The sequence below is a fragment of the Physeter macrocephalus genome, chromosome 9 (genome assembly GCF_002837175.3).
Source record: "Physeter macrocephalus isolate SW-GA chromosome 9, ASM283717v5, whole genome shotgun sequence".
Lineage (NCBI taxonomy): Eukaryota > Metazoa > Chordata > Mammalia > Artiodactyla > Physeteridae > Physeter > Physeter macrocephalus.
In genome coordinates this window covers 43,251,837-43,274,034 of record NC_041222.1, presented here as the reverse complement: position 1 = coordinate 43,274,034, position 22,198 = coordinate 43,251,837, and the positions used below count along the sequence as shown (strand labels likewise).

General features: G+C 42.0%; 1 protein-coding gene across 2 annotated transcripts in view; it reads left to right on the top strand.

Moving 5' to 3' along the window:
* Positions 1-22,198, top strand: part of PGM5 (phosphoglucomutase 5) — a 188,446-nt gene that overhangs the window by 137,522 nt on the left and 28,726 nt on the right. Inside the window, exons 9-10 of one of the 2 annotated variants that reach the window (XM_024126861.3) lie at positions 1,751-1,934; positions 17,577-17,711. In XM_024126861.3, the coding sequence (XP_023982629.1) occupies positions 1,751-1,934; positions 17,577-17,711 (319 nt within the window). The remainder of the gene's footprint in view (positions 1-1,750; positions 1,935-17,576; positions 17,712-22,198) is intronic. The other variant, XM_055087150.1, reaches the window with a different exon arrangement.

Genomic DNA, 22,198 nt, shown 5'->3' with positions numbered 1-22,198 from the left:
GTGGCCTCTCCCGTTGCGGAGCACAGGGTCCGGACGCGCAGACTCAGCGGCCATGGCTCACGGGCCCAGCAGCTCCGCGGCATGTGGGATCTTCCCAGACCGGGGCACGAACCCGCGTCCCCTGCATTGGCAGGCAGACTCTTAACCACTGCGCCACCAGGGAAGCCCCCAGAAAGTTATCTTTAAAGAGAATCTAGGATTAGAACACATACACTACTGAGAAGGAATGTTCTGAGAGAGTTCCCTTTTGTTTGTTTCTGAGGCTGGGAGGACACACCTTGTGTAAGAGAGAACAGAAGAGAGGGGGGATGAAGTGTGCAGGGGACCCATTGTTAGCCATGGTATCATTCCTTTTGGCTAATACCCTGTTGTCTGCTGAAGTCACAAAAGATCTTGGGTGGAAAAAAGTAGTAACAACTCTTCAGATCTTCCTTCTTTAGTTCACTCTGAGAACTCACCTTCTTTCTTGTTTACAGAGATCCCAACACAGCTGCTTGAGCACAGCTGCCCCACCTAGGGCTTCCTTATTAAACAGAGCCCCCTGGGTGTGCCATAAGGACTTGGTCAAAACCATCTGACATCGGGAAAGACCCTACAGTTTTCTTATGGTAGTGACTAAGAATAAAAGTAATTAATAGTTTTAAGCACTGGTGTTGGGCATTGTGCCAACTACTTGGTATGCGTTATCATATTTAAACTCCACAACAACAAATGAGATAAGGGTTATTTTTAGTCTTTTTTTTTTTCCCTAATCACCTCCCAGCCCCATTGTTATATTTGATGTTCTTGGCTAGGGGGACCTTCTTTTTAATGGAACAATTGTGATATTTCTTCCAAGTTTTCAAGAGAGTTTTATGGTACATTGAATTCCCTTCCTCCTTCTCTCTTCCCCTGCCTTGATTCCTCTCTCTCCTTCCTTTCTTCCTTCACTTCCTCCCATCTTTCATTCCATTACTTACAAAAAACACTACTTGTCAGAAGCAACAGAGAACAAAACAGGTAAGAGCTCTGCCCTCCTGGAGCTTACAGTACTCAGGGGCAAAGACAAGAAATAAGGAAACAAATATATAAACAAAGTAAATACAGATTGGGATAACTACCAAAAGAAGAAATAAAGGCTGATAAGAGGTGGGGAGAGATAGAGGGAAGCTACCTTAGATGACTGGTCAGAGAAGGTCACCTTCTAGAGGTAACACTAAATTTGAAAGCTGAAGGAAGGGAATGTGTCAGCTATTTGAGTGGCCTGGGGAAGATTGCACCGGGGAAAGGAAACAGATAGCAAGAGCAAAGGCCTAACGAAGGGAAAGGGCAAAGTGTCTCTGAGGACTGGAGAGGGGGCCCATGTGGCTGGGGCATAGTGAACAAGAGTGAGAGTGGGACAAAGTCAAATCAAGGACGTGGGCAGGTCAGATCCCACAGTGCCTTATAGGCTGTGGTTAGGGTTTTGACTCTTGCTCTCAACATGACAGGTGTTTTTGGAGGGATTTAAAGGAAAGGATTGGCACGATTTGATGTTTACAAGATGATGCTGGCTGCTGTGTGAGGAATGAATGGAGGGCTGGCAGGGGGAAGAGGGGAGACCAGCTGCAGATGCTTCTCTGTGCTGTTCTTCCATGTTTCTTCCATGTTCTTCCATGTGCTGTTCTTCTTTAAACAAAACCAATGATTAAATGACCTTGAGAGGCCCACCCAGCTGCTGGTTCTCTGATTAGATTTGTGTTTACCCTGTGTCCTGTTTCTCCCTCACCAGGTTTGATTATGAGGGGTTAGAGCCCAAGACGACCTATTACATCATGAGGGACCTGGAGGCCTTGGTCACAGACAAGTCCTTCATCGGCCAGCAGTTTGCTGTCGGGAGCCATGTCTACAGTGTGGCGAAGACAGACAGCTTTGAATATGTGGACCCCGTGGATGGCACTGTGACCAAGAAACAGGTACTTGCTATGAAATCGCCAGAACAGGTTATCAAGCAGAGGAGGGGTGGTGTGCGGTGGGGATGCAGAATATCCTACAACTGGAGAGCTCTTCAGCGATGATCTACTCTGAGCCCTTCATTTGACAGATGAGAGCCCTGTGGCCAGGAGAGAGGAAAGCCCCTGGTGAAGGTTACCTACCTACTTAATGGCAGAGAGTGGATTAGAATACAGGGCCCTGGCTCTCTGTCCAGTATTCTTTCCACTTGGTAACTGATGGGCCAACACCACAAATAGATTTAGACCCAACATTTCTTTCTGAAATGTTTGCAGCCTGCAGTCCCTCTATATAGTGGCCATGACTGGTGACAGATTCAGAAAAGTTTCCAAGAGCAAGGGATCCCTTTCCTTGGGACCCCTAGGTACAGGGATGTTTCACCTTTTATTACCTTATGTCATTACCTTATGTCAATGATAGGAGCTTAGCCAGATGGGTTTGTTACTCCTGGTAGGGGAAGAAACAATTGGAAATTTTGCCCCACAAACCCAAAAGCAAGATTTATGGTTGAGAATTATATTAAATGAAAGATAAGTGGCAAAATCAACCACAACTTTTATTATGATCTCATCTCTGTGAATTGTATAAGACATGTTGAAAGCTATTACCATTATTTTTCTTCTCGATTTTGTTTATTTATTGGCTATGGCAATGTTGGCCACTCTGGGAGCACATTTTAAAATTTATAGTCTAAATAAGACACTCTGAGTAATGTTAAGAGAAGTTCCATTCTAAAATCCCCAAATTCTTATCTTCTTATACGTGCTTCACCAAGTACAGCCAACAAAATAAATCAGAAGCTGTAGGCTTTAGAGGACTAGATGTAACGGTAGATATTGCTATTTTTATTTTGACTAGTGTTTCATACATAGTCCTTGCCCTAGGGTCCCCTGACTTGCCGATGTTCCAAAGCCCAGTACCCTCCTGTTACTCTTGGCGATATTCTCCCTCTGGTCTGCTTAGTTTTGTAGTGATCTTTCATCTCTATCAAAATGTCAGTCTTTCATTCTAGAAGGCCTTCCATGGCTGGACAAATTCATTACAGTCTTACTTTGGAAAGGTGTAGGGTAGTGGAGAAAATAGTGGTTAAGAAGTTTGAAGACCCAGAATTGAATCCTATCCCTGCCACTTATTAGCTGGGAAGGTTGTTGGATTTCTTTGAGCCACAGTTTCTTCCTCATCTGTGAAACATCTATCTCACAGAGTTGTTTTAGAAATAGAACGAAATAGCATATATAAAAACTCCTAGCTTTTACGCAAGACTTTGTAGTTGTGATTTGTTTTGCACAAGGATGCTTTCTTGTAGACTGGATTGAATTCTCTCCAAAATAATACCAGTGAATCCCTGGAGATGTGAAGCCAGCACACAGCACATGTGCATCTTTGAGCCTCCATGTCTCAGATAATCTATTCCAGTTCGGTACCATATTTTCACTTCTGTTTCACACAGGGTCCTCAGAACAAACTTCCCTAATCCAAGACTTATTTTGTTGTTGTTACTGTAGAATTTAAGAGTCGTAAAATACATGCTTTCTAAAGTATCCCTGAGAGGTTTTTTGTTCCCTGATGAGGAAGGCTTGAAAACTATTCCTTGAAGGGAATGTCTAGTCATTGGTAGGTTCTGGACCATATCAACTCATGCAGAGCTTGTTTGTTGAGCTCATTTGTTTTGCTGTTAAATCTACTAATACTCTACCTTGTTTCTTCTTCAATGCACTCAGCATTTGGGTGCTTTTTTTCCCTTGGCTTTTCTTTAATCATTCACACCAGGCTAATTCCTCAACTGGATCTCACGTTTGGACTTTGATTTATTCTATGTTCCTCCCCTTCAACCCTGAATATTGGTTTCTATTTTTACTCTGGAATTTATTGATATTTTCCCCATACTCTTTCATCTGTCCTCAAAGGTGACCATAAATAGATAAGTGCTACCAGGACCTGCTCTTGGGAGTTTCTCAAGTAACAAAGGAAGGGTAGTTGTTCATCTTCCTGGATTCCAGGACCCAAGTGATACCTTCATTAGCTGGTGGCCCTGAGTCACACTAGAGATTCTTGCTGGTCTGGGTTTGGCTCAGTGAGGGTTTTGGGAGATCAGTTAACACTCAGTGGCATCCCTATTGTCAGCAAGCCACAGATGGTTCTTTCACCACAGTTGGTCCTGTTGGAACAGAGGGGAAATTCCTCCACAGGTGTGGCCATTGCTAAACTTTCACCACTGAGGACCATGTTTCAGCACTCGTGGGATGTCAGTATTACCAGCATTCACCTCCAGGGACAGTTGAGTCTGGGGCATAGTTTATGCAATGTTGTTGCAAAATAAACTATCCATTCCTAAAAGACATATTTGAATTTAAATAAACTAGTATTATTTTTAAATAGTCATAAAGTGCTTCGGTGTATTCATTCAATAGGTATTTCTTGAGAACCTATCAAATGCATAATATTGGTTTTTTTCATGGTGCAGTTTTTTAATATAAATATATAGCTGCTCTATTGAGATATAATTCACATAACATACCATTCACCTATTTAAAGTGTACCATTCAATGGTTTGGAGTACATAGAGAAAATTGTGCAATTGTTACCACAATCAATTTTAGCACATTTTTTTAATCAACCTCCCCCCAAATAAACCATCTACTCTTTAGCTATCATCTCCCTTCTAACCCCTGGGAACCAATGATCTACTTTCTGTCTCTATAGGTCTTCCTATTCTGGACAGTTCACATAAGTGGAATCATATAATATGTGGTCCTTTGTGACTGGCTGCTTTCACCTAGCACAGTGTCTTCAGGGTATATCCGTGCTACACCATATATCACTACTCCATTCATTTTTATTGCCGAATAATAATTCCACTGTGTAGATAAACTACATTTTGTTTATCCACTCAGTTGATTGACATGTGAGATGTTTCTACTTTTTTACTATTATGAATAATGCTGCTCTGAATATTCATGTAAGTTTTTGTGTAGACGTAGGTTTTCGATTCTCTTGGGTACATACCTAGGAGTGGAATTACTGGATCAAATGGTTAACTCTATGTTTAACCTTTAAAGCTGCCAGATAGTCTCCAAACACAATTGTACTATTTTACACTCCTACTGGCAGTGTATGAGGGTTCCAATTTCTGCACACTTTGACCAACCCTTGTCATTATGTTTTTTCAATTATAGAATACTGTAATTTAAAAATAGTCTACTATATTATGGGTTATTTCAAAATTAAGATACAAAGAGACTTAACCTCCACAAGGAGAAACAGAAGTATGCTTCACCTAGCAAAACTGAAAGGAAACATAATAATGTAACATCTCTGTTTGCTGTCAGAAGCTGATTGCTATGGTTTCTCCAGTGTTCTGTCATGTTGGAGTCAGACAGACATAGGTTTGAAGGCTGACTTTGTCACTGCCTAGATTTGTGACTTTGGGCATGTTACTTAACTTCTTTGAACCTCAACACAGTGAAGGGGAGGGGGAGGGCATGCTGATAATTACCATATAGGCTTATGGAGAAGGTTTTAGGAGAAAGACTTACAAAGCCGCCAGGCACAGTAGCTAGTACTCATTTGATGCTCAAGAAATATCAGTTCCTTCCCCCTTATCAGAATCCTTAACTTGACTGCATATCAGTCTGAGGAAAGGGCGTGAGTGGCATTTAAGTGTATAGTCTGAAAGTCAGATTGTCTTGGATTTGAGCTTCAGCTGTGCCACCTCCTGGCTGGGTGATCTTAGGCAAGTTACTCAACCTCCCTGTGACTTTCTCTCCTGTCTGTGGAAATAGGAATAGTAATTGTGGCTAACTCATACGGCCATTGGGAGAATTCAATCAGATAATGTATAATGTATAATATAATATATAATGTATATTAGTACCTAATAAACATTAATAACTGGTTAACTAAAATAAGTTAGGTTAAAAGAGCATCCTTGGGAAAGAAAGATTTTGGCATTTAATGAACCATAAATGATAAGCAAAGCAGGGGGGAAGAGCATACAACAACAACTTTGCAGGGTGTCACGCAAAGATACGGGAAGGCCCCGTCAGTTTCTGAGCTATCTGTGAATTGATTCAAACTCACATTTCTCTGCCTCCCCCCACGGCCCCCCACCCTCCATCACACATACATTTTGCTTCAGAAAGAAAAAGGTTTTTTAAGGGAGCTCTGTCCCCTTTTTGTCCTTGATTTGAGGTCAGAGTCAGGAAACAGACCGTGGGGAAAAAAAAAAGCTGTTTTACATGTATCTCTAGAGATAAAGAAGAAATGCTTCTCCATCCAAAATGAAATGAAAATCCTGTTCTGGTGATAAGCCATCCCTCCCACCCGCACCCACCATCTACTGCACTCCTATGGAAATGGTCAGCAAAATCTATCCTGCCTGTGAGATCCTGTGGAGGTCATTCAAAGAGCAAGAAGGAACTCCCTGAAGTACTCATCCCCTGATGTGAATTCCCAGGGACCTCACTGGCCTCACTGTGGCCTGTCGGGTCTCATGGAATTTACCATGGCTGCCTCCAAGTGTCTGATATTTTTGTGACCTTGGGTGCCAGGAGAAAAGTTGATGTGTGCCTTCCATTAAACAGAAGCCAAGAGAGGCTCTGATTTAGAAATAGCAATTGAGAGGCCTGGTTCAACAATTGCAACTCGTCCTTCTGTGGTCCCATGAGGATATGTCACTTGTTATTTTCTGGTAAATCTAGTCACATGAATGAATGATGATGGTTTCTTCAAATACGAGTGGGAAAAATAGCCAGTAGCTACTGTGAGAGTAGGGGAGCAGTTGGATGAAACTGCTGAGTAATTTAAGAGGTTCTTGATTTATGCCTTATAAAGAGATGGGAGAGGGCTTCCCTGGTGGCGCAGTGGTTGGGAGTCCGCCTGCCGATGCAGGGGACGCGGGTTCGTGCCCCGGTCCGGGAGGATCCCACATGCCGCGGAGCGGCTGGGCCCGTGAGCCATGGCCGCTGAGCCTGCGCGTCCGGAGCCTGTGCTCCGCAACGGGAGAGGCCACAGCAGTGAGAGGCCCGCGTACCGGAAAAAAAAAAAAAAAAAAAAAGAGATGGGAGAGATGAGGAAAGGTTAGACAGCTACTTAAGGCATGAAGGGTGGCCCAGTCTTTCCTCAAGGATGGATTCACTGTGCAAATATCAAGACTTTCCATGGTGCTTGGTGCGCTCTCTCTTCCCTCAACTATCACTTTCCCCGGGAACATTATCGATTCCCAGATCATCTGTTAGTGTTGTCCTCCCCATCTCATCCTTCTAGCCCTGACTATGAGACTCTCCCGGCTTAGGGAGAAGGGATGCTCCAGTGCTGGTGCTGTGAAAGAAAGACAACTTCACAAATGGTACCAGCACTGAGTGATGGCGTATTGCCACCAGGGTGGGCGTCAGTCCAGAACTATGACCTGTATTTTGAAAATTAGCTTTGAAATGAGAAACCTTGATACTTCAGGAGCAATATTTAACCAAACAAGTCTCTCTTTATGTCTCATCCAACTCCTTTATTTCTATTTAATAAGATCAAAAATCATTAAATTCTATGAGTGCTGAAGTCATTTGCAAGTAAAAGTTCAGCTGATATTAAAAAAAAAAAACTGATGTAAATAAATGCATACCAGTTAGCTGATGTGGAAAACCAAATCCAATTTGATTATGTCAGACTAACTTTGAGCTTATTAATACCTCTTCAAGTTATGCAGGCTGTGTGGAAACATTTTGATGTTGTCCTTAACCTGGAAAAAAGAACCATTTGAAATTAGTTCAGAGAAAGAGCACACTTTGAAGACTGATTCTGAAGTCAGTTTGCTTTTAGTGTTGTTATTTTAATATACAAGAAGGTGTCTGTACTTCTTAATTTTGGTATTTAGAAATAATAAAGAAAGTGAATTGGCAATCTTGAAATCACATTTCAGTCTGACATGTGGCGCTTCAGTATACACTGTGGTGTTGCCAACTCCTGGTCAATAGATATAGAGAAGTTTACTGAGGCCTCGTCTCTGGTGGCCTCACACGAAGGCAACTGAACAGTCTCAGCTGGAAAATCTGGGGCCCCAGAGGGGCTCTCTACTCAGAGTTAACTGGTCATCCTTTAACTTCAAGCTTCAACTTTTATTACATTCCAGTCAATGAACCAACTGAGAGACTGTCATATTAACAATCCTTGTTCTATAATATGCCATTTGCTAGAGTGTGCTTTGGGCATCTAGAAGTAGAATTTAAGAAATCACTTCAGTCAGACTGGTTATCCCACCTATGGAATTTAGCTAAATCTGAATGTTAGTACCTATTAACAGTCCTCCTGTGTTGCGTAACAGAAATGTTTAGGGAGTGAGGTGTAATCGTTAAATGTATACTGTGATCAAACCTGGGTTAAAAAATCCTTTTTATGTTGCAAGTTGTGATGTCCAAAAAAATTTCCCTTAATAAATACACCTTCCTTTCCCACCTTAGTACAACATGGTGAAGGTAGTAGAAGTTTGATTCATTCATGTCTGCATCCATTTAATGACTATTTTCCAAACACCTACCACATGCAGTCAGCTTCCTGGGCATTGAGGATAAAACAGCACACAGGACAGGCTAGCAGGGAAGGCAGACTGACATTAAACTTGTAATGACTACAGAGTTTAACAATATTACAGAGAAATCACTTATTTGGAAGTGCATAGCAGAAGGAACAAACCTAGACTAGGGCTCTGGAAAGCTCTCCATGAGGAGATGATACTTAAGCTGGGTCCTGAAGAGTGGTTGGAAGCTGGCTCCGGCAAAACTGTCTTATCAGACTACATGCTTTTCTTCCATCATATGTACTTATACAGTTGTTTAGCTTTCCAGAGAAAGAGCTGGGTTTCCTATGGGCAATCACATTCCCCATGGGATGTTACAATAGCTGTGATTATGATTCTCAACTCCAGTGCTCACTCTACAACACTGTAGTTGTGGGAAATAGAGACAATTGGGCCTCTTAGTAGGATACCTTGAAAACTATGGATTAAAAATTTTTTTCCTAATGGCTACATTTCCTATGATTTTGCCTATTTGCCTTCCAAGGACCAAACATATTTTCAGTGCTTTGTAATGACCTGTTGGCTGATTTGGAAACAGAGAGAGGGAGACACTGTTTTTGGTTAGTTGGGAAGTTCTGACTCCCCTGCTTCTGATTTGTTGGAGTTTTGTTATAATGAATTTCTCCTGACATAATTGATTGCTTTAGGGCTATCTTCTAAAATGTTGGTAGTAGAATCCTGCTAAGATGTGTGGTAAGAATCTAAGCATTCTGGAATGGCATCCCAGTTACTTCCTACTGAAATACTAATGTCTGTGTGTAGTCAGGAGGGCAACCATCACCAGGAAACATAAATATTAAAGGAAAAAGCTGCAAACTATCACAGGAACTGAGGGAGGAAACTACCCCTGTTGTCTGGGTAAAGTATGTCTGAATCCAAAATATCCCAGAACCGGGCCTGGTGTTGAGTGAACAGGCATCAGCAGCCATTTTGGTCATTTTGGCCAAAGACACAGGGAAATGGAACATGTGTGACCTAGTTCCACTGTTCCAGACTTGATAGTTGGAATCCGGATGAGGACTAGTTTATGTCTTCACTTCACACTTCACTTCTCATCACCTAATGTGGTTTTTGCTGGATGTGTGTTGTAAAAGTGCACTTAAGAAGCCATTTGACCTTGATTTCCCCAGATAATTATTTGCAATTGTTGGCTCCCAAGAGTGCTGGTTGGTTGTAAAAAAGGCTAGATGAGAATTGCTCCCAAGGGTAGGGCAGCTGGGTATGGCTGTGTAGTCAGTGCACTGCACAAAGGCACGGGCCTAATGCTGGAGCAGAAGCTGAAATCCAGACCAGCCAAGAGGAAAGATGCTCTTCTGTCATTTGTCCACCCAGAGAGGGCATTGCTTGTCATTTATATGAGGGCATGGTATGGACTAGCAGCTGCCCAGCTCAGCCACTTGTGAACTCATGCTCACAGCTAACTCTGTGACTTAAACAAAGAAAAATGGGGTAATTCTAGGTGATTTTTTTCGTGGCAAGAAATGTCTGTCCAATCCAAATCTTCTGCTTTATAAGCTGCATGCTTTCTTCTACAAAATATGGTTCAGATGTTACACAGCGATATTTTCACCTTGAAGTGTTCCAGATAAATCGTTGGGATTTCCTGTGGGAGATAACATCTGAGTTAATCTCACAGTCTCTCTCTTCCAAGCCTGTCCTGTCTCCAGGTTCATATGCCTGTGGTGGCCAACTGACTGTATATGCGACATTGTACCAGATTTCAGGGCCATATGCTGTTTTCCCCTGGAACTCTTCCTAAGTCGGTATTCAACTAGGTCAGATGCTGCCAAATAACTGTTGGTAATGTACAGTTCCTCCTTCCCCGCCTGGCTGCAACATGTCCTATAGTCTCCAAACTCACATCTGGCAGCTCTGCTTGTACTTAGCAACTTGCAGATTTCCCTGCGTTGATTTACACAAGGGCTTAAAAAAAAAAAAGAAGAAAAAAAACAACCCAAGATTCATTTATCAAACGTTTATCAGATACCTACTCTACAAAAGGCTCTGTGCCAGTTAGCAGGACCATACAAAACATATGAGATATTGTTCAAATATTTCACATGAGAAGCAATGTATGGCTATCAGAGGTTTCATATGGTTCAACCTAAAATTATAAGCCTGCAGTGAGAAGACGTAGGCTGAAACCCTGGCTTCTCCATTTACTGGTTGTGTTACCTTGAGCAGGTTTTCTGACTTCCCTGTTCTTTTCAGTAAAAGGAGGAGATGGCCTGGATGACCCTAAGGTCCTCCTTTCAAGACCTGAAGATTGTAAATTGACCAGCCAGGAAGGAGAATTTTATTGCCAGGAAGCCAGTTCAGTGGGAGATATGGAGAAGATAAATGGTAACAGATCTTTGTGTTTAGTAGTGATTTCAGAGGACATGGCAAAGTTTTAAAAATAAAATTAATCTTAATTCTGCCTAATTTAAAAATATATATGTAGCATTGCACCACAAACCATCGCCATTTAGGCTTTATATAGCAATCTTTTGCAAAATCTGGAAAGTTAGACAAGTTAGAGCATAGTACCATTTTCACTAAAAGCTTTAACATAAGAAAAATAATTCTATTTATATAGTGATTTATAATTTTCAAAGCACTTTTCACATACATTTTCTGATCTGATGCTCACAACAATCCAGTAAGCCAGGGTGTATTATTTTTCATCCGCTTTTTAGGAAACTAAGGCTTAGAGAGCTTAAATGACTTAACTCAAGACCGCCAGCTAACAAGCCAAGCCAGAATTTTAGCCCAGTTCTCTAGTTATTCCTATATTGTTTCCAAACTCCACAAACGGCAAACCAAAGAGGGGGCAAATCTGGGGAGGAAAAGAAATGCTACAGAGATAACTGGAAGCAGATTGCAGGATTTTTGTGTGGAGCAGTTCTTTAACAATTCTTTCTCATTGGGACAGAGCTAAGGTGGGCAAAACCCCACCCTGGTCACTGAGGCATACAACTATGGCCACTCAAAGGGTTTCCCCTGGGCTGGAAGTGCAGTGCCCTTTGTGAACCCCACCCCATACTTAACATTATCTTCTAATGGAGGAGGGCATCTTCATCCCTTCTTTGAGCTTGGGGCTGTTGTGTCATCCTGGAAATTCCCGCTCCTATATCTGCTATGGTTATGGCGGTATCATGGATTCCTTCACTGTTGCTTCAGGAATTCCTTAGGAGATTGTGCTAGAAACAATTAATGTCAGATGCTCAAGAGGAGATGCTTCTAGTGGTTCTGCTGCTGACAAGGCACTAGGAGGAGGCTTTCAGGACTCAGCAGCAACCTGATGTTTTATTAGGCCCCTGTGTTATGGCCTCCTAAGATCCCAGTCTGATGGTAGTATATGCAAGAAACCTCAGCTCTTAAAGGCATCTTCCTTAAGACTGACATGTGGTATAGTCAGTCACTCAGTACATGAGGGAGGTGACCTAGAAAAAAAAGGCTACGACAGTGCTGTGCACATTTGGCTACACATTAGAATCACCTGGAGAGCTTTCACAAACCCAGTACCCGAGTCACACCCCATACAAATTAGATCACAATGTCTGGAGTGAGAGCCAGGTACCACTATTTTTTTAAAGACCCCTAGCTGATTTCAATATGCAGTAAATTTTGCAATTAATAGGCTAGCTAATGATTTGTCCAAGATCACACAGCTGGGGAACAGGAACTTAACCATGGTTCAACTCCACTGTTTTTAGCTAAAACCGACCCTTGCCCTAAAAATGAAGGATGAGTAGACATAGTATCTTTCACAGTTACCCTTCAAGGTGAATATGTAGCCCCAGTTCATTAGTGAAGAATATGAGTGTGTTTCCATTTGGCCTTGTTACATGTGGAAGGAGGCCTTCCAGTGATGCTCACACCAGCTGTTGGACATGTAATGACATTCATTCAACAAGTGTCTATGGAGGGCCTACTGTGTACCAGGCTTGTCCTAGGCTGTATCAATAAACAGTGAACAAGGAACGTAAGGGTTTTCCCTCCCAGAGCTTATCAGCTAATGAAGGACCCAACGACATAATTCAGTGATTCCAACACTTTAGGGTTAAGAGTGTAAAGGGAACTTATTTTATTCATTTGCACTGGGCCTTGTTTCCTCAAGAGGATTTGTGGCAGCAAACACACATAATGAAGTTGTTAGAATATAAATAAGAAACAGAAATCAAGACTAGGGAAAATATAAATAAGAGTAGAGAGTCAAGAACAGAAGAAGAAAAATTTTAAATTATGCAAGTCATAAGGATCCACTTGGGCTGAACCTCAAATTTGGCATTAAGTGTCCTGGCAGCCATATTAAAAAGGAAACTATGGTTAGTTATAAAGTTCTTGTTGTCAGAAAGAAAAAAAAATACCAGTTCCTCAGGGAAGGAAAGGCTTTCCTAACAACTTGGCTCGTGAGGAGATGTCTAATGTGGAGCTTCATACAGTCTCCTATAGTGACTGCAAAAAATGGATTTTATAACAGTGCCTTGCAGACCCTGCAATAAAAGTGAGGATATAAAACTAAAATGCGATTTAATAAATCTATTTCTGTCATGCGTAGGTGATCAGAAGTAAGTTGATTTGGGCCAAATATATGTCCAGATGAACCTATGACTGGAAGGTGCAGTGCCTGGGGGACACCCTTATAACAGTCTTCATAGTTTCTCTCTACTGGGATTTCCATAGGCATATGGTTATATTTTTCATTTTCTGGGGTAGAGTTGAAGGGTAAGTGTTCCATGTTGTGGATAATGGAATAGCTTTTACCAGGGGTCAGCAAACATTTTCTGTAAAGGGCCAGATAGTAAATATTTTAGCCCTTGTGGGCCAGACGATCTATGTCCTAACAATTCAGTGCTGCGGTTGTAACACAAAAGCAGCCACAGACAACACAGAAGTGAACGGGCATGTCTGTGTTCCAGTAAAACCTGATTTTACAGGTGGCAGGTCAAATTTGACTGACAAACTATATTGCCAGCCCCTGGTTTAACCTAAAATATTTTCTAAAGTCAAGTATATTATTGGTATTCTTTTGTTGGAATTATGGAACATTTTGAAACTTGGCAAGTCTTGGTCAGTGGTTACTTTGGCCTTATTATTTAGTTGATAGCAGGTGATGATACATGCTGGAGAGAACATGGTTCCTGTTGAGGTTACAAATTCATTAAGCTCACTGGAACAACATGCAGACCCCAAAGCAATCCAGTACAACTATTCACACATCCAAGTGACGCTCAGCAGACATGGAACTAGGGTTGTTGCAGCAGAGAGCTGGGCTGGGTCTAAACATATTTTGTTCCATGTGGAGAAGGAGAATTGTTATGCTCTTCACTGGGAGGTCTCACAAAGCAACATGGATTCTCTATTAAGATCTCATGGTTCCTTAGGAAAGAGAGAAGACACTGGATTATTTCCAGCAGGCTGATGTGTGCTATTCACTCCCTTATCATCTTTTCAAGTGCAAAATCTATTCCAGGCTACCCGATACGGATTCTAACCAACCTTCCATGAGTACAGCCAAAGATATGGCTACACTTAGTGAAAAAACAAAACAAAACAACACATGATTTCACTGTAAAAGGGGCTTAGCTGTGAGCATATAATACATGTTGAGGGTTTATCATGGCCTGAATTCTTAAGTACCCCCCACTGGCCATAAACTAATCTGGGAAGTTAATCGTGTAATGGAGCTACTTTAAAGGGTTAAGTCTGGGAAGTTCTCAGAAGAGGTGGCTTCAAGTGATTTAGTATCTGCAACAACAGGTGCTTTAGGGCTTCGGCCTTAAAGTCTGTAAAAACATGGCTGTGAATACAATGGTGGAACCAACCTTTGGGGCTTCATTGTCAGTCTGAACAGAATTTGGTATACCATACTTTCTGGATAGCAGGGAATTGGTTTGTTTGCTCTATTGGGAATTTCCTAACTATTCACTTCTCCAGCAGCATAAGGTGGTTAAGAAAATAATTTTTCTCACTGTGATAGAATATTTCAGGCTTATGGAGAGCAAATACTGTCTTTATCTTCATATACCCAGGGCTTAGCCCCATACCAGATCCCTAAGGGTTGCTGTAAAATGTGTGCCTAATGAATGAATCCCAGACAAAATCAACCTGTTTGCATAGCTAGTGTCACAGAGTGATGGGCTGCCAGGAAAGGACATGGCTCCTTTTTATTACACAAATTGTGGCAGACATTGAACACTCCAAAAGAGACTAAGCTTTTTGTTTGGGGATTGGAACAAACTATGTCTACACAACTTAAAAAGCAGAAAACCACACAGATGGAATCGTAGTGTTTCCCAGCAGATATCACCAGATGGGGGAGGGGGTAAGAGATTAGCGATCAAGTTCACGTGGCATGTATGAATATTTTAAATAATGCTATTGTTAACAAGCAGGATTTGAGGCCAGAGACGTTTCCAGGATAAATTTCTTAGGGAAAATGACTGGTATCAAAGTTGCCTGAGACTTCTACTTTTTCAGAAGTAACAAGTGACCAGACATATTATTTTGTTCCCGGCTCTCTTTCTTCTGGCCCCTTCCCGTATGCTTATTTATAACAATAACTTTAACAGTTGCCTTAAGAAAACCAGTTTCCTTCAACAGAAGTCACAACATGATCTTACAGTCATACTTTTTAAAATTTCGCTGCCACTAATGAGAAGAGATGCATAGAGAATAGTGATGTTCCGAGCCAAAAATCAAATCCTGGGCAGCAGTGTGAGGTGCTTCCACAGCTCTGCCCCGACCCCACCCCGGTGGCCAGGTCTTACCAGTAGGAAGGAAGGAGAGAACCAAGAGGATGAGGACGTACACAGAAACCCTCAGAACCCGGCAGATGCTCCAGCCCTGAGCATTTCATTGTAGGCTTCCATGGCTACCAGAGGAATGTGGGAATCAGGACAGAAACAGAGAGGAACTTAAAGCAAAGTCTAACATCACGTGGGGGTAGCTTTAACATGGGTAATTTGTCATACTGTAATAGATAAATTGCCTACCTGACTGCATCCAGCAGGTTCATAAGGGACAAACTTTGGCCCCAGGGACATTTATTTTATTTATTTTTTAAACATCTTTATTGGAGTATAATTGCTTTACAATGTTGTGTTACTTTCTGCTGTATAACAAAGTGAATCAGCTATATGCACATGTATATCCCCATATCCCTTCCCTCTTACATATCCCTCCCACCCTCCCTATCGCACCCCTCTAGGTGGTTGGAAAGCACCGAGCTGATCTCCCTGTGCTATGCTGCTGCTTCCCACTAGCTTTCTATTTTACATTTGGTAGTGTATATATGTCCATGCCACTCTCTCACTTCCTCCCAGCTTACCCTTCTCCCTCCCCGAGTCCTCAAGTCCATTCTCTACGTCTGCGTCTTTATTCCTACCCTGCCCCTAGGTTTATCAGAACATGTGCCACATCTTCTTTATCCATTCGTCTGTCGATGGACACTTAGGTTGCTGCCATGTCCTGGCTATCGTAAAGAGTGCTGCAATGAACATTGTGGTACGTGACTCTTTTTGAATTATGGTTTTCTCAGGGTATATGCCCAGTAGTGGGATTGCTGGGTCATATAGTAGTTCTATTTTTAGTTTTTTAGGTCTCCAGCATTTATTGTTTCTAGAGTTTTTGATGATGGCCATTCTGACCGGTGTGAGATGATATCTCATTGTCGTTTTGATTTGCATTTCTCTAATGATTAATGATGTTGAGCATTTCTCTCATGTGTTTGTTGGCAATCTGTGTCTCTTCTTTGGAGAAATGTCTATTTAGTTCTGCTGGCCATTTTTGGATTGGGTTGTCTGTTTTTTGGTATTGAGCTGCATGTGTGGCTTCTAAATTTTGGATATGAATCCTTTGTCAGTTGCTTCATTTGCAAATATTTTCTCTCGTTCTGAGGGTTGTCTTTTGGTCTTGTTTATGGTATCCTTTGCTGTGCAAAAGCTTTTAAGTTTCATTAGGTCCCATTTGTTTTTTTTTGTTTTTATTTGCATTTCTCTAGGAGATGGGTCCAAAAGGATCCTGCTGTGATTTATGCCATAGAGTGTTCTGCCTATGTTTTCCTCTAAGAGTTTGATAGTGTCTGGCCTTACATTTAGGTCTTTAACCCATTTTGAGTTTATTCTTGTGTGTGGTGTTAGGGATTGTTCTAATTTCATACTTTTACATGTAGCTGTCCAGTTTTCCCAGCACCACTTATTGAAGAGGCTGTCTTTTCTCCACTGTATATCCTTCCCTCCTTTATCAAAGATAAGGTGACCATATGTGTGTGGGTTTATCTCTGGGCTTTCTATCCTGTTCCGTTGATCTATATTTCTGTTTTTGTGCCAGTACCATACTGTCTTGATTACTGTAGCTTTGTAGTATAGTCTGAAGTCAGGGAGCCTGATTCCTCCAGCTCCGTTTTTCTTTCTCAAGATTGCTTTGGCTATTCGGGGTCTTTTGTGTTTCCATACAAATTGTGAAATTTTTTGTTCTAGTTCTGTGAAAAATGCCAGCGGTAGCTTGATAGGGGTTGCATTGAATCTGTAGATTGCTTTGGGTAGTATAGTCATTTTCACAAGTTGATTCTTCCAATCCAAGAGCATAGTATATCTCTCCATCTGTTTGTATCATCTTTCATTTCTTTCATCAATGTCTTACAGTTTTCTGCATAGAGGTCTTTTGTCTCCTTATGTAGGTTTATTTCTAGGTATTACCCCAGGGACATTTATTAAATATCACCCCATCCTTGTTACCTTTACCACTTTCTGATTTCCACATCACCAGACCAAGGGAACTTGAGCATCTGTTCATAGTTTTGCTCTTAACCCTCCCCCAACATGAACCAGAAGGCAACAGAAATAGAATAGAGACAAATAGATAACCTTAAGTAGCTTCTAGGTTTACCTCACTGTCCTGTTTGGTGAGTGTAGAGAGCCAATTATAAATTGTCACAAAGCCAAGCATCTTTGGATGATAAGAATACGCTAATCTCTAAGGTCAGTATTCATCATTTTTAGCTGTGTATTCATTTGTTCACTGATCCATCCTTTGATATTCTTGCTCTTAGGGCCTGAGGATCATTTTCTCAGATGCATCTCGGCTCATCTTCCGGCTCAGTTCCTCCAGTGGTGTGCGGGCCACCATCAGACTGTATGCAGAAAGCTATGAGAGGGATCCCAGTGGTCATGACCAGGAGCCCCAGGTACCTGAATGGAGCTGTGCTCTCAGCAGTGTGTGTCTTACTGCTCTTGGAAAACTTAAGGAGCTTTAGTGGGGGTGATTTTACTTTCTAGAGAGGTGAATTGATAGCTCCAGCTATCAAGGACAAACTGTGAGTGACTCTAAGCAGATTTAACTCATTTATTGCTGTGTTTGAAACAGAAAAATTGCTCTCAAGCACCTATGAGTTTAGACCAGCATTTCCGAAACCACTTGCCTCTCTTGACTGTTCTGCAGTTTGTTGATTGTGGTAACCTCAAGAGAGGCACCTTGTATACACCAGTTAAGGAAATTTTGAGTTAGAGTCAAGCGGGTCAAACTCTTCAGAGCCTTGTCTATACTCATGTAAATGATGGGTTCCCAAGTGTTCGGAAAACTCTGGGTTGGACCATGTCCGTGAGGTGCCACTATAGATGCTACCCTGGGCTTCCTCTCTGAGGTTGCTGCATGGCCCACTGTGAGAGGAGGGGCCGTGGCTGGTCTGAATTTAAAGTGAAGGGAGGACACTGACACAGCTGGGCTGGCCTGTGTATGGCAGAGCCCCCTCAAGTTGTCAGCACAGAGCTAATTAAAAACTCACTTAGAAAAGCAACAGCACAACCATATCCTCACCCCCGTATTTGTTAAAGCTCGAGGCAACATTATTTAATACCAGAAAGTACCCATTATAATGTTGGGCACTTCCATCTACACTGCTAGCTGCCCCTCCCTGCCTTGGTCTCTAGTTCAGCCTGGGTTTTGAAGCAGAGTCCTTGAGGAAATGGTTCCTTGAGATGAAACCATTGGTTCCATCTGCAACGCTTCTTTTGTGGAGAAGTAGAGAACAAAGAAAAACTCACTGCTTCTCAGTGTACAGTTGCCCAGAATTTTCAGGTATAATTTGCCAAAGTTGTACCCTGGATGGAATAAGATACCAGGGAGGGTTATCTTTCTTTGTAAGTAATTTAGTGGTTTTGTTTTTTGTTTTTAATGGTATCTTTCTTTGGAGGGTCTCAAAGAACTTGATGAAAATGGTACCATAGAACTTTACTCCTGACTCTGTAACCTGTGGATCTATCTGGAGTAAAATTACCCCAGATGGGGAAGGAGAGGCCTGGGAGCCCTCTGTTGTCAGGGTCACTGAGAGTGTGAAGGGGCAGAGCACGAAAGCAGCATCGAGACTTTGGCCTTTCCTTCTCAGGATCCCAGGCTCTCCATGCAGGGATGTGCCATGGTCTGCCAACATAATTTGTTACTGAGTGCATTTCACCCAAGATAGTACCAAATCATGCAAGAATTGGAGGCTAACACTGTCTTTCCGTATAAAACTCTTCTACATCTCATGTTGGGAAGTGAGATTAAAGCAAGGGCCTGAAAGTCCAGAGCTACGTACAGGGTGAGGAATGATATTCCTGGCCTCACCAACTGTGACTCACTCTGATTCGAGGCTATTTTTTCCTCAACATTCCTTTCCCTATTTGCACGGGGTAAGTGGTTATGATGTTTGCTTATTTTTATTTACCTTTGCACTAATTGCAGAAGTATGATGTCCAGGCCATTAGACACATGTAAAAATACCCTATACACATATGAGTCTCTCTCTGAGGTGGTCCCCAAAGGCCAAGTGGTACCACTTTTTTTAAGGTTTACTTTGAAGTTGAAAACCACCACAGGTCTGCTGCTAGAAGGTTGTGTGGTAAGTATATACTTCAAAAAAACCATAAGTAATGCTGGTTATAGTCGCCATTGCTGTGTATTTCCCATCCTTTTGGTTTAAAAAGTTTGCCACTTTGAATGGTTGGGAAATCCCTTCTTTGATAGGGCTCTTCTGATTGCTGATATTCCTTCCCTTTGTCATCCTAAGTGAGGGTTTTGCCGGACCTAGCTAGGTGGGCCTCAGAATATTTAGCTTATGATCTAGCTAAAAATTTTAGATTAAAATAGAACTCCTTGTGCAAAGACCAGACATCACTGACTCATCATCTTAAGCCGTACTGTGTAATATATTTCAGTCAAGATATAATTTAGAGTAAGATTTTAAAAGGCATCTAAACCCCTAAGGAAAAGGAAGCAGCATCTCTCAACAGGCCCACCTGTCTCAATTACTGCTGAACTGTCCCTAGGCATCTAAGTTTAACCACTGGGGGGCCTCCTTCCAGCACTGCTTTCCAGGACCATCTGCTTCTGCCTTCCAAGAGCTCTGGAAGGAAAAGCCTGCGGTTAACTGTTAACAGAGATCAAAGATAAGGCCTTCTGCTCAAGCTGCTAATATTATTATTGGTCCAGGGCCTGGCAGGGCAAAACCAGCTTGTGGTGCTTTCTTAGCTACAGAGACCTCTTCCACCTTTTTATTATTTTTTAAAATTAATTAATTAACTTATATTTGGCTGCACTGGGTCTTCGTTGCTGCGCCGTGGGCTTTCTCTAGTTGCGGCGAGCGGGGGCTACTCTTCATTGTGGCGCGCGGGCTTCTTATTGCGGTGACTTCTCCTGTTGTGGAGCACGGGATCTAGGAACGCGGGCTCAGTGGTTGTGGCTCACGGGCTCTAGAGCGCAGGCTCAGTAGTTGTGGCGCACGGGCTTAGTTGCTCCGCGGCATGTGGCATCTTCCCGGACCGGGGCTCAAACCCGTGTCCCCTACATTGGCAGGCGGATGCTTAACCACTGCGCCACCAGGGAAGCCCCTCTTCCACCTTTTTAGCTTGTTCTGACTTAGAGCCCAGAAAGCAGAGAACAGATTCCCCCCCCACACACTCCCACTTGCACTCAGAAGCCCATAAAAGTACCTCTCTGGTCTATAGAGATTCCATTGATAATCTTATTCTAATTCAACAGGTATTTTTGGATGTTTTACCCACCCTAACAAGTTATTTAACAAGAATACTCCCTTATTGCTGTTATTTAACAAGAGTTCCCTTTAACTAGCTTATCAGCATCTGGCTCTTCTACTTTGCACATGGATAGTTTCTTTTCCAGACATTTTAGACACATGTGAACAGAACATGTTTTAAACATTTATACTGTGGTTGCCTTGTGGAAGTAGTCATAACTATCCTAGTGATGCAACTAGGAAAACTTGTGATACAATCTATATGCACATAAGTCTCTACTCCTGAGTGTAGATTTTCCATTTGGGTCCTTTTGTCTAACAGTGATTATGCTATTTGTCTTAAGCTGATGTAAAATAATTTCTTATCTACATCAGAAAGTACTTTTTAAAAAATTCTATTCATGTGCACCTAAGAATTGGTGGTGAGGGGAGGAGGGGGTGGGGAGGGCTCTGATGAGATGCAGAGGTGCTTGCCTTGCCCTCACCCTGTGTCCTTGGTAAATTAGGAAGGAAAGCTTCCAAGGCCTATTTCTGGGAGATTACATAGTTTTCAAAATACAAGATTACTTTAATTTTACTGGCAATCAGTAGGCCTTCAATGAGCCCTCACACCAGCTGGAAATAATTTGGAAAAAGGGATGATCCAAAAGAATTTAAATTCACAGGTAACCAGAAACAGTCCAGTTATTTCCATTTTCTTTCCCACCAAGCTTATTAGCAGGACTGCTAAATTCACTTTTTCTTCACCTTCTTTCCTTGCCCCTTGGAGCCTGAGGGTGGAATAGCTAATAAACAATAAAAGATCCAAAAGGAAAAGGAAGGAGAAGTTTTGCTAAGGCCTGGGGTAATCACAGGCTGATAATCAGTTCCCTGCTAATCAGCAGTTGGCTTTGGAACTTTAATTGCAGATTGTAACCGTGCTCCACCCCATCCAGCCCCTGGAAGGAGACTGATTTTCTCTAACCCTCCTTACAAATTGAGGGAATTTATGTATGTATTTCTGATAAGCTGTACATAGAACACCTTAAAAACTAATATCTAAGCACCAGAAGTCACCCTACAGTGGATTCATCTGTCAAACCAAAGGCCATCTGGTGTTTTGTCCTAGCTGTTCTTATTTTGACTTTATAATCCAGAAATATAAAGCCCAGAGCCCTTTTGCACTGTGCTGGGAGAACATATAATTTATCTTCTAAACCACGATACTTCTGAAAGTGAAAGGGGGCACTGATCCCAGATAAACAGATGGTTACTCTAGCTACACACCTTCTTGCTCTCTGAGATCTGCACACCTCTTTGGAGATGGGTTTCTAAGAGCATCAGCAATATAAACCCAGAGAGAGCAGGCCAGGAAGGGAAAAATTAGATCAGTGGTTCTAACCCAGACTGCACGTCAGAATCATTTGGGGGCCTTGGTGAGTATAACACGCCTGGGCCCACTCTCAGAGATTGACTTTAATTATTCTGCCTGGACCTATAGTTTGAAAAAGCTACCCAGGTGATTCTAATTAGACGAGTGTGTCTCAGACTTTAAGGTGTTTATGAATCACCTGGAGATCTTAACAAACTGAAGATTCTTTTTTTTTTTTTTTTTAAATCTTTATTTGGAGTACAAGATGGAGATTCTGACTCAGGGTTGGGGGAGCCTGGAGAGTGTGCGT